General features: G+C 32.1%; 1 protein-coding gene across 1 annotated transcript; it reads right to left on the bottom strand.

Moving 5' to 3' along the window:
• Nucleotides 1–9,144: 9,144 nt before the first annotated feature.
• On the bottom strand, nucleotides 9,145–11,803 carry LOC7470226 (GDSL esterase/lipase At5g45910). Its single transcript, XM_024599243.2, has 5 exons — nucleotides 11,470–11,803; nucleotides 11,123–11,347; nucleotides 10,887–11,035; nucleotides 10,459–10,732; nucleotides 9,145–9,534 (listed from the first exon to the last, which is right to left on the bottom strand). Exons 1-5 carry the CDS (start codon nucleotides 11,717–11,719, stop codon nucleotides 9,326–9,328), a joined length of 1,107 nt encoding a protein of 368 aa, XP_024455011.1. The 5' UTR covers nucleotides 11,720–11,803; the 3' UTR covers nucleotides 9,145–9,325.
• Nucleotides 11,804–13,858: the final 2,055 nt, after the last annotated feature.

Below are 13,858 nucleotides of genomic sequence, written 5' to 3'. Positions count from 1 at the left end.
AAAGAATCCTATTTCTCCATGATTTTCAAAGAGTATTAATCATTTCAAATCGTTGAGTGTAATTACCAAATATTTATGCAAAGAAGATAAAACCTAGTGCGACTCCTGAAAGATCGATGTGAAGCTCATTAAAAACAGATATTTAGGTACTGGGACAATGGAAACTTTCCAAAATAAGTTAGATTAATTCCCAATTTCGATAAAAGAAGTGCTCATGTCGTCATGTGATATGATTTGACCAGCCATTGCCATTGAATATGTCTGGTCCGGTGCATGCGCTGACATTTCAAGTTACATATATTCATTTCTTGATTGGGTTGAATATTTAAATTTGATGATTTAAGCAGTTAGTTTTGGTTGGGCAGTTAAGAATGTGAAAATAACCTTTAGGTTTCTATATATATATATTTCAAATCGAGCAACGCAGTTGAAGTCAAAAGTAAAATTTCTCTTCAATCTTGATTTTGAACTTGTAAACGGTACGTTAATATTCTAACCTTTAGAGGAATAATGGTGTGTCATCAAGCAGTAGAAATCTGGAAAGTTTCGAATGATGATGTCATGGTTAATTACATTTCTAAACTGAGGATTTTTGGTTGTCTTCGTAGATGATTGCAGTAAATACAGTTTGTTACCAGAAAAGTAAGGTGGTCGGAATCTATTCTCGGTATCATAAACTTGCAACAAGGCAATTTGTCAAGACTTCAAATTAAAGCTATGGGGAGGATATCTTACAGTTAATTCTTACCTGAAACAGTTTAGTATTGCATATACATTGGCATGTAGGAAGCCTAGCTAGGCATATTGTGGACGTTGGATTACCTTTGCATGTGTATGGTAAACTTCCTTTGTCGAGGTGTTTGGATCCGAAGATTAATGTCCATTAATTAAATCTTACAATATCCATAGATTTTATTTTAGAAGTGTACCTTATGTTTTTCTAGGTTTTTCAGGAGAGCATCAACGTTATTACCACTTTGATCCTGACTCCAGGTGAATATAGTTGTGATGGCATATCAGGTATGATGAACACTCTCTTCTTTATCAGAAGAAGGATCAGAATCTATACTTGGCACTTGTCGACTCTCACAGGACCTTGGTTAACTATAAGCAATGCAATCCTAGCTCTATCAATACATCCTCAAGAAGCAACTCTCAAATACCTGATGCATCTACTACCTCTCTTATAAGCAATGGATCAACTAAATCTGATCTATTAGTATGAACAAAATACCATTATGATCCTGAAGATGTTCATCTCCATACACAACTATCTATTCCTCCTACAAGTCACACTTGTGTTCTTAAGGGCCAGCACTAATGTCTTGTCCAATTAGCATATAATGGAATTAAGGTCATTCATAGTGAAGAAGAGAATTACTACTACAGAGCTAGAAAAAACTTCAAATGACAGAGGGTGTGTGTGCTTGAGCTGTATCCTTTTACGCAAAAGCAATGAGGCACAAATATTAACAAGAGGCCCTAGCTAGAGGTTGAAATTTGTGCGTTGATTATTCATGGTACGACTCTAATACCCAGACTACCTAATGCTAATGTCGTAAACAACAATTTGTTGTTTAAAGTCAACCAAGATTTAGATGGAACTGTAAATAGATGCCAAACGAGATTAGTAACCTGAGACTACGCACATTAGGAAGGCATTGATTATTCAACCACTTTCAATCCAATTATGAATACAATTACCATTCTAACTATTCTTTATTTCTCTGTTTGCGAAGAATGAAACATGAAAGTACTAGGACATTTTGAATGCCTTTCTTAATACTTAAAGGATGATAACTTGCTATAACCACAAGGTTCGTGAATTAGAGATGTCCTGATTGTGTGTGGAAACTTTATAAGTCTTGTATGACTTGAATCAAGTATCGAAAGCATGGCCTCACAGGTTTTTTTTTTTTTAAGATAATCATCAAGAATATATTAAAAAGGTTATTAAATTAATAGTCAAAGTAAAATACAGGAAAAAAAAAGAACAAATTTAAAAAAATAAAAACAAAATTGATCTCCTACAAAAAAAAAAAAAAAGTATGGCCTCAAAGGTTTATTTCTTTACTAACAGATAATGACTTCAAATAGTCAAATAATGGCTCATCTTGGAGATGAAGCTATCTACCTACTTGTTTATGTAGATAACAGGGTTTGTAGTTCTTCTTTACTTGATTCAATTGTGAAGAGATTATCAGTAGAGTTAGTCTAAGCTACATGATTAGAGATAGGTTCATTACTTTGAAAATCGAAGTGACTAAACAAGGTAATGTGTTCTTCTTTAATAGCCAGAACACTCATGGAAGAGACAAAACCAATCAAAACCCCTATGTCATCCAATACAAGACTTAGTCTTCATAAAGGTGAACTTATGAAGAATCGATAACCTTACAATCACATGGTTGGCTCTTTCCAATTTACATTGCCGCACAAGACAAGATGTCGCTTTCTCAGTAAATAAACTATGCCAATTCAAGTTAGCTCCAACTTGGTTGGTAGGCTTGCAAGAGGGTTATAAGGTAGATTAAAAAGATTGTGGTTAAAGGCTGATTATTCATTGTCTCACCTGTAAATCAACTATAAGCTGTATTGATGTGGATTTAGCTGTTATTTTATATTGTTAGAGAATAATATAAATTATATATTGGAATCTTATTTAACAGTTTAAGTTTTTGAATTAAATTGATTTTTTAACATGGTATCAGAACATTGATGATTAAGCAGTCATGAGTTTGAATCTCATCATCCTTATTTATTTAATAAAAATTAAACACAAAATAGTGTAAGACTGTGCAAGTTTTAAGTTCAAAGAGTTTTTACTTAAAAAGATGTGTTAGAGAATAATATAAATCATATCTTGAAACTTCACCTAACAATTTAAATTTTTAGATTGAATTTGTTAGAGAATAATATAAATTATATCTTGGGACCTCACCTAACAGTTTAAACTATTTGGTTGAGATGGTTCCTTGATATGGTATCACAGCCTTGATGACCAAACGGTCATGAGTTTGAATCTCACCATCCTTATTTATTTGATAAAAATTAAGCACAATGTAATGTGGACCTATGCAAGTTTCAATTAAACTCAAATGGCTTTCACTTGAGAGGGTGTGTTAAAGAATAATATAAATCATATCTTGGAACCTCACCAAACAATTTAAATTATTAAGTTGAGATGATTCTTTGATAGAATTGGTTCTTTAACAAAGATAATATAAGGTCTAGTGGAGGAAATCCGATTTCATCTCATGGTCCGCTAAGAGCCAACCCATTATTGCTAGAAGTTCTTCATCTTGCTTCGTTTTCCATACAGTACTGAAGTCTCTCTTTGTCAAAGAACCATCTCAACCCAATAGCTTAAGCTGTTAGGTGAGGTCCCAGGATATGATTTATATTATTCTCTAACACACCCCCTCAAGTGAAAGCCTTTTGGGCTTGAAACTTGCACAGACCCACATTACCTTGTGCTTAATTTTTATCAAATAAATGGGGATGGTGAGATTCGAACTCGAGACCACTTTGTCATTAAAGCTCTGATACCATGTCAAAGAACCATCTCAACCCAATAGTTTAAGCTGTTAGGTGAGATCTCAAGATATGATTTATATTATTCTCTAACACTCTCTAAGTTTTTGTTTCAATAAATCTGGTCGATCTTAAAATCATTGGAAAGAAATGAACCATAGGTCTCTTGTAATCATTATTATTAGACCTTATTGTATGGAAACTAAACATCTCAGCTTCTTTTATCCGTTCCTTTGTAAGTAAATTTATTTAGCTAATAGATTTAAGTTTAATTGATATCAGTATCTTTTCTATCCTAAAAAGTTTTGAATCCAAATTTCTCTTTTATATAAAAAAATATTTTCCTGATCAAAACAAAAAAAAAAAACATTTCAAGTACCAATTCCAATTGTTTGTAGATACTATAATAAAGAACATACATAACTAAACGATGAAAAATATAAAAACAAAATATCGAGTCCGCGTAAAGAATCGAATATCCCAGATAATTGATAAATGCATCTGTTAATGGCAAGACTTTGAACAGCAAGTCAATATGCATGATCGAGAATCCTTCAAACGTTGCAGGATGAAGTTAGGCAGTCGGTGTTTGCTAACGGATGACTAGAGGTGTGGACTTGCCGCATGGTGTGCTGAAGATGCTCTGCAAGGGAATAGAGGAAGACTTTGAGCAGGAAGTCAATATCATAAAGCTGGAAATGGCAGTTGACGAACATGCACTTCAGAGGTTGAGCCCCTCTGATAGTGAATCCCACTTTCTTAAATGCTACAGAAGTCTAACGTTTACATTGATACCACCCACTACTGAGTTATGGCCATAAATCAAAAATGAATGGTTTGAATTCAAATGAATTCTTCATGATAACGTATTTTTTGTGGATCTACTTTTTGGAAGAAAATGACCTATTTAAAATCTAATTATAAATAAATTCTTCTAGTGAGGAGCACATCGCCCAAGAACATCCAACATTTAATAACAAACGAAAAACATTGATTCTTTTTGTCATTTCAAGCAGAGAGATGCACTTTTTTTTCCCTTTCAAATACACTAATCTTGAGGTCACGGGTTGCATTAGTCTAAATGAGTTTCATCATGGCAATATTCACCGTCTTTTGAATGTGCTTACGAACGTGGATTTGGTAATTAAGCATATTGGCTTCTGTATACCGTCATCAACTTGAGTTTTTTAAGCTCCAATCAAAATGAAATTCCATCATTGGTAAGTTGCAGGGTTCTCCATATCATTTCTCATTAAGCGTCTGACCATAAATCATTGACCAGTAATGTGGTTGTTGATGTTTCGATGAGTGTTGACATGGTAATAATAACACAACACGATTCGCTGTAGTTTGCTTCTGGGTTTCTTCCCTTGCCTTACCATTTCTTTTCAACATAATTGTCTTGCCTTGCTCCTTCGGCAAGCCACTCTCATCATGGCTTTGCTTCATCATCTTATTTGAAAGAATAATCGATTATTATAAAATAAAATACAACACGGTTTTAAAGACTTCGCATTAGGTTGGGCTAGCTGCCTAAATATTCTGGATAGGTTGCTAGAGTATTGGGTAAGGTTTTTTTTTGTTTTTTGTTTTTTTAATCTCAAAAATGGATGCTTTGGAATTTGGATTGTGTTTATGCAATTAAAATTTACACACATAAAACCATAAAGAACTTATAAAACTAAGAAGTAAGAGTTATCCGAATATATAATAAGAAAACATCAATTTTAGCAAAAAGAAACTAGCAAAAGGTCAGTTCTTGATTGCACCAAGAAACCTAAGTTATTGCTTTTTAATAAAAAGAAAAAAAATAGACAAATCCATAAATAGCAAAAACTAATTCATATTTACTCCTCCTTGAATATGTTTGAATAAAAAAATTTAGAAGAAAGAAAGTGGGATGAATCCAATTAAATGTTTTTTATTTATTTGGGGGTGTAAAAATGGAATAGAATGAAAATGAGGCCAAGCTTTCTCTTTTAACTTGAGAAAGCCGGCCAATTTCTATATATAATTTTAAGAAACGATGCACAAAGAGTTTAATTTAAATAATTAAATTCTTACTCTTACTTTTAATTCTATATTTAAAAATCTTAAAGAGCAACACAGAGTGATTCTCTTAAAAATATTTTCCTTTCCTTTCATTTCTAAGCAGTGTGAAAAGGATTACTCATTTTCATCTCATTTTCCTCATTTCCAATTGAATATGAACACAGACAATTACACTCCCACATCCCATTTCTTTCCCTCTATTGATTTTTCTTTCATTTCCTTCTACTCATCCACACATATTTTCAGAATTCTAAAGAGTGTTTGAACCACCGGTATCCGTAGGTTTATCTAGCCAAACCCAAGAGATTTGAATGAATCTATGATTCAACTTTTGTTGATTCAGACCTGCCGAAGAGCTTTGCAATTGCCACCTTGTTCTTTTCTTTTGTATGGGATTCAAGTAATTTATGGAGGCCTGGTTTCTTTGTGGCCTTGGTATGTTCTACTAGAGGTGTGAGTTAAAGTTGTTAGAGCCTGTAAATTTTTATGTTGTAAAAATATTTTTTTAAAGAATTAGTTTTTTATTTTAAATTAAATTTTTTAGTGTTCTTAAATCGTTTTAATATATTGATATTAAAAATAATTTTTTTTAAAATATGTTATTTTAATATATCTTTTAATACAAAATATTTTAAAAAACCATCGTTTAAATATATTTTTAAACCCTCCTAAATCTACTTGTTGCCGTTAATTGGTCGTGTGGGCTGGATCACTTTAAACATGTAGTTTGCCAAGTTTTTTTTATCTGTTCTCAACACAGGCCTCATTGTGCAGCAAAAACCTCCCGCAGGCTGAAAATGGGTTTTAAGCAAAAGCAAGGAAGTTTTATCATATCCTCGAAAGACCAATGAGTTGCCTTTCTAATTTTCTGGCAAAAACTTCGTATATTTCATTGGATTTCCTATTTTATTCTACTTATATACTCAAGGAAGTTATCATTCAAGTGAATTCTCTTTCATTTTTCTTTCTTTAATTCTTTTCTCAATGAATCTCTTACGAAGTTTTTTACTACTTTTTTATTTTTATTTTCTAACCCTAATGATAACAAGTCATATCATTTTGTGATTTGGACCTAGGGCCAAGTTTTATAACCGAAAAAAAATATATTTATTATTGTATAATTTTATTCCAGTTAGTTATAATTTTGAGAAAAGAATGATAATAAAACTCTGTATTAAAAAAAAAGAGATTTATATATATATGAAGAATTAAATCTTCTACTTTTAATACAATTAATATATTAAAATACACAGATAAAAAAAACTTAAATACACGTGACTTTACATCACCGGATATTAAAATATTGTATAAATATAGCAATCATTGATTGATATTATCATCGAAAGTTTGGGCGAAAAAATTAAATATAAGCTGTCCGTATACAATCTACTAAAGCATATGGTTCCGTTTTATGTATATATCTTATACCAATTATTTAAAAAATTTAATCTATTTTTCGTCTAAAAAGTGAATAATTAAAATTAAACATTTGTACAAAAAAATCTTTGATGAGCTTCTAATATATATCAAAATAGATATCATTATCTCATTACCATCATTGTTATTAACATTCTAAAAAGTAAATTTCTTTTATATAAAAAAATATTAATTAAAAAATATATATATATTTCAATCTAATCCAGAGCGTCACAAAGAAAATAAAAAAATCCAAGGGGAAGAAACGACCTAAGCAAGCCTACGTATGCTTGTCGGCATGCAATCCATGCATTAGACCATGATAATTTTTAAAGAAACCTGAAAAAAAAATATAGAATACAAATAAAAAATATCAATATCACTCGAGTCAACCTTTCGCACTTATTATCTCGATCATAAGTCTGATGCAACCTACTGGTGATAACCACGACTCTCAATTCACAATTAACTCGATATTAGATGATAAAATAAAATAAAAATTTGATAAAAATCCCTAAAAATATAGTAATATAAAATAATAAGGACCAAATGTTAAACAAAAAATCAGGGTGAAAAAAAATTTGATTGATCCATGGGTGAAATTTAAAGAAAAAAACATTTTATAAAAGAAATCAAGTTAAAAATCTAAAATCAAAAGAAAGAAGATCAAATTTAAAACCAAAACAAAATAAGAGGAAAAATAATATTTCAATGTTAGAGAATGAAAAAAAAAATCAATTTGATAAAAGCCCCCCTAAAAAAAAGTAATAGAAAAGAATAAAAACTAAATGCTAAACAAAAAAAATAAGGGGGTAAATAACATTCACTAATTTTAAGGGTGAAATTAAAAAAAAAATCAAACATTTCACAAAAAAGCTCTGAACAAAAACCTAAAATCAAAAGAAAGATAAGAAAATTTAAAATCAAAACAAAATAAGAGGAAAATTAACATTTCAATGTTAGGGGATTGAATTAGAAAAAAAAAATAAAAAAAATGATAAAAGGCCTCAAAACAGTAGTAATATAAAAGAATGAAGACCAAATTCTAAACAAAAAAAAATAAGGGGAGAATTAACATTAATTGATTCAAGGGTAAAATTGAAAAAAACCAAATATTTGACCAAAAATATCAAAACAAAAACCCGAAAAAAAAAAAAAAACAAGATCAAACATGAAGCCAAAACAAAATAAAAGGAAGAATAACATTTTAATCAAGGGTAAAATAAAAAAGAAATTTAAAGTTCACAAAAGAAATTAAGACAAAAATCATACAATTATAAGCAAGAGGACAGAATCAAATATCAAGATAACATAAAAGGACAACATAGATTTTCTGATTGAACAACACATTTTCCAAGGTAGAGAGAGAGGAAAAGAGAAAACGTTGTCGGAGCCAAACATCCCACTAGACCATCACACGCACCACCTCATTTGGTAGAGAATGTCGTGATCTTTCTAATGTCGTTGCGGATGGGCAATTTTCACCACCTCAATCCTCTACATGCGCCGTTTGAAACGTGCAGAGTGGCTTAACATGTTAGCGCGTGAACAGAACACGCCAACAAACTTTCTTTTTAAAATATTATTTAAAAAAAGTATTAAATTATCCCTATCTTGACTATATATATAATTACAAAAATATTGAAATATGAATAAGCTCTTAGACCCTGGTTTAAGACTTTTTTTTATTGAAAGGGTAACCAAGTAAATTTATTATTTATTTTCTAAGCAAAAGACTAACTTGACCATGTCTTGACCCGATAATTGCAAAAAGATCAAAAGAAAAAATTAATAAGCCCTTAGATCCCAGTTAAAATATGTTTGTTTCAAGGGGCAATAAAGTAAATTTAATGGGTTCTTTTATTATGAAATCAAAAGGAAGGAAAATAAAATAAATAAGTTGCCCGACAACTTTAGGTTACTGGCTTGCGACCACTTATTGCAAGTGGATGGGGATAATTAATACTTGTTTAGATTTAGATGGGGAAATATGAGCTGCATGCATCTTTAGGTTTTTTTTATGGACAGGATGCTCCTTCTTTTCTTGTGTCTGCTCTCTGATTTTCCAGATTTGAATTTTCATATGTTTCACATGAATTTACGGAAAAACCTTCGTTGAATTTATCAGACATACACAGGATGAGAACACAATTACAATATATATATATATATATATATATTGTTGGATTAAAAATCCTTTCCTTCGAAAGATACCAGTACAGATGAGAAAGCAGCAAGGTTCGACAAACCGAAACAACAGGCTTCACTCGACAAGGTAGACATCCATGATTTCAGTATCGAAAAGGGTTTATTTAAGAGAGATTCACAGGGGTGGTGTAGTGAAAGAGCCGCTGACCAAACCCATGGCAATGTACCTGTAAGCAGCTTCTGTCAAGTGAATTCCATCCCAATTTGCGTGGCTGGAAGGATTGCTACATGTTCTTGAGCCTATGTGCCCGCACCTTGCCGAGTTATTGAAATTGTATGGTCCACCCCCTCCACAACAAGCCGTCAGAGTTCCACCTGTAAATCCTGCATGTTATAATAAACTTTCTTAATTTGTGATGTTGGAGATACGAAAATGTAGGTAGGTAATGTATTAATTGTTCTTTTTCCAGAGGCGATTATTATCGGAGGAGATAGAATCAAGGGTCGAAATAAAATATATATATATATAGCATCAGATTATTGAAACATTATCAATTTTACACCAAAACTATTCTTTCACATTAGTTTTATTGTTAAGTTATTTTGATTTCTTAATTAAGGACTTTTATTGGAATACTTAACGTTACGTTTTCTATAAAATAAAGTTGTTTTTATAAAAAAAACTTATTTAATAGTAACATTCAAACTACCTATATAATTGGGTGGTCCAATAAATACATCTGGTGGTACAGGTACGTGGGCTCTTCTTTCTTGTGATACATGATGTAATCTAATAAATATTCTGACATGAAAGCTGGTCTTTTAAAAGCATGTTGAGAAATATAATAGAAATTATTTTTAAAATTTTAAAATATATTAAATTAATATTTTTTTATTTTTTAAAATTTATTTTTATATTAACATATTAAAACAATTCAAAAGCAAAAAAAAAAATTAATTTTAAACAAAAAAAACTTAAATTTTTTTTTTAAAATACTTGGATGTTACTCCCAACCGTACTCTAAATATCTTTATCTTGAAAATCTAGAAAGTTTTAGTTACTGGTTTGTATATTTAGAATTTAATTTTTTAATTATTATAGATAATATTAAATTTTTAACAAATCAATATAGGACTTATTGATACTATTTTTGATTTATTTTGTCAGTTTTTTTATATATCTCAGTATAAGTTTTTTTATTTTTTTTTATTATTATCTAAATAACTATTTTTTTAATAATAAAAAAAAAACATAGGGTGTAATGGTCTTTTGCTTGCTAGTACTCACAAATAGTTCAAAAGACTTACCATGATGTTGTGGCGCGTGGTAGAAACGCTTGGCTGCACCATAGTAGTCAGCATATATTATCCTAGCATGTGGGTATTTTTGTCTCAGCATCTGCAGGGCTGTTTTGAGTTGATTGTTATGGTACTTGGAGAAGGCATTGTAAGCTTTCAAACACCCATTCCGATCATAGTCTGTTCTGTTAGGACTTCCGAACAGGGTCAGATACACTGCCGAGCATCCAATCGGCAAATTCCCCGGCACCAACAATTCCACAGCCCCTTCTTCTATCAAAAACTAACACAATATCCCACATATATAAAAATATAAGAGAGAAATTTACTTTTAGAAGTAACCAAAAAAAAATATAGCGATTATGTTTTTTTCCTTCTTTTTTTTTGTAGGTGTTTTTCTTTATCAGTCTTGATGTAATTAATGCGATGTAACTTACACTGGTAGCCTTAGCAAGTGCTTCAACAACAAGAGGCACAGAAGCTCTCAATTGTTTAATGCTTCCACCAGCAAAGTAGGCATAATTATAGTCGTTTCCTCCAATCTCTCCCACAAGAAATAACGATTTTTTGAAGTAATTATCACATTCTGGTGAAAAGAAAGTGGCAAAAAGAGAAGCATGTGGTAAGGTAAACACAAATATGAGTGTGTGTTATGAATTTTTGTCACTCTCACCTTGTTTGCTGGTACAAAGAGAGGACTTCAACTGTTTGAACCATCCAAGCTGAACACTCAATGAATCGTTTGTCCACATAATTTTTCCAATACGTTGGTCGTAAAAGAATTTAGCATCAAGAGCAGTAGCTCCAGCAACAGCGAAATTTACTCCATGAAAGGAATGCAGCTGATCTTTGCCGAGTGCTAGATAGGGTGGCAAGTGTGGCAACCCAGATGCCTCAGCTACATTTCAACGATCACACAACAACAACAGCAAAAAAAGGTTCTGTAAACGTGTTGATCATTCAGTTAATTTAAGTACTCAAAGTAATAAAACGGAAGAGATGGCATTTAAATATATGTACAGATGAAGTCAACAACTAGACGTCCATCGGAGCACCGGCCGGTTGCGTGTCGAAAGAAGGTTTCACCATAAGGGAGCTTTGCAATCACAGGAAATGCCATAGCACCGGAAAGAAGGAAATTTCCAGTGTCACTAAGAGAGTCACCAAAGTTGAAAATTGAGTCATACTGCAATGGAGTTGTCGAAACTATATCGACATTGAAACCAAAAATGAGGCAAAAGGAAAGAATTAGGGTGATCAACATCTTCATGATCAGTGAAAAATGATGGGATTAATTAGGTTGCAAGAGGTTTTACAAATTAAACGTCCTAGTACTCTTAAGTTCTTGTTATGATTTATATATAGGAAAGCTATCTTCTGGCCTTCGGTTTCCACACAAGTGTCTTTATTATTGGCAACTTCCACCAGATTTTGCATCTCATTTATTATTATGGTTTGCCTGGATCCTTCCCGACCCAGTGATCTCACTCAATATTCTTTTATATTTTATGCCGTTACCCAATACAAGTCACTTTTGAGAAATTTATTACTCAGCATCCTAGTTAATAAGAACTATAAAAAGATGTGAATTCAACATTCACCTCCTCATGGTTTGATAAAACAGCTTTTTGGTTTCTATTCTCTTGTTTTTGACTTTTTTTTTTTTTCATTTCATCTATTAGTATTAGTATTAGTATTGATAATTTATTTTTATTTACTTTTTTTTTATTGAGCTTTATAATTTATAACTTTTCTTTTTTCAATGAAGTCCTTAATTGAGATTTTGATTTTAAGAATCAATTCAATTGCATCCCTATCAAACTCAAATACTAGCCCTAAAGTTAGCCGACTTTTTTATTTTGATCCTTGATTTTGAATTTGTGCATTTTGCCCTTCAATAATCAACAAACTTTCAATTTTTTCAATTTGACCCCTGATTCGGTCATTTCCAGCCCCTATATTCTCGTGCATTTTCTAGTTTGGTCCTTGGTTTTGGATTTCTTTGAGCAAGTGCCTAATTGATCATCAAACTTCAATATTTATGCAATTAAGCCCCTAATTTGACCAACTTAACTCTTACAAATTGTAATTCGAATCCTAAACTTTAATTTTTTTTCCAATTAAAGTCTAAATTGACTTTAAAAAATCAATTTTCTTGCAATTAAACCCTTCATAAATTTTGTCATAACCCATTTTTGGGTTATTCCCCAAATTCACGTTTTCTCTTCTAAAAATAAAAAAAAAAATCGGACTAAAAACAAAAAAATCCAAAAAAATAATAACAGTGAGAAGAGGATGTCGAAGTGCCTAGAAAATGGCTAGAAGTTGGTTGAGGAGGCTAAAAAATTCAAAGATTAAAATTTGACAGTATATTATTATAGATGGAGAGCCTTGTTGACAAGAAAAATTCAAATTGAAGAAGAAATGTCCAAAACAAATATTTATAGACTCAATTAAATTTTATTGGAGGTTTAATTGAATTTATAGAGGGTTTGATTGCAAGAAAATTGGAAGAAATTAAAGTTTTGGGGTCAAATTAGAATTTTTGAGAGTTGATTTGGTCAAATCATGGGCTTAATTGCATAAATATTGAAGTTTGATGGTCAATTAAGGACTTAATTGAATAAATTCAGAACCAGGGACCAAAGGGAAAAGGACGCTGAAATATGGGGTTTGAGTTGAAGTTCGTCAGGTGTGAAATTGAACAAAATTGAAAGTTTGAGGCCAATCAGGGTGTAATTAGAGATAAATCACAAATTAAAGGACTAAAACGTAATTGGCATAAAAATTACCATTCATCTTCTTCTTCAGCGAGGCTGGTTGAGTGGTTACCTTTCCAAGGCATTTGACACCTCGTTTCTTCACCAAATTGGATAAAACGTACACGTAACTGATCCCGTGACACCTGACTACACCCTTGTGCAAGCCATTTGGGCTAACCGAGGCCTAAGAAGTGGTGGCACCGCCCCAAAGTGGCCAACCCGACCAACGATTTTTCCTACACAAAACTGACAGTTCATCATTGCTACTTTGAACCAATGGTTGAGATGTTTTCGGGTCAAACCAAAGGCCGAGATTTGGCACCAGAAGAGAAAAGGTGTCCTTCTTCCATCGCCTATAAATAGATTTGATTTTCATGGTCCATAGGTGGAGAGAATTGGGTCCAAACGACAAAAAACCAGCCTCCCCCCTCATTTCTGCTACCAGCCGAACTTCTCTCCTCTCTCTCTCTTTCTCCACCGCGGCCTTCAGCCGCCAAAACCTTCACCACTTTCTGCCACCACAGCAACACCACCGAGAACCGCCACCAGCATCACCGTGATCCGCCAGCATCGCCATTGCTAGAGAACCAAAGGAGAAGAACATAAAAACAAAGGAGCCGAGAAAACCGAAAGCAGCAGGGAAGAAG

Source organism: Populus trichocarpa, chromosome 4, assembly GCF_000002775.5.
Source record: "Populus trichocarpa isolate Nisqually-1 chromosome 4, P.trichocarpa_v4.1, whole genome shotgun sequence".
Classification (NCBI taxonomy): Eukaryota; Viridiplantae; Streptophyta; class Magnoliopsida; order Malpighiales; family Salicaceae; genus Populus; species Populus trichocarpa.
The sequence above is the reverse complement of the archived record's forward strand: the minus strand, read 5'-3'. Positions and strand labels throughout refer to the sequence as shown.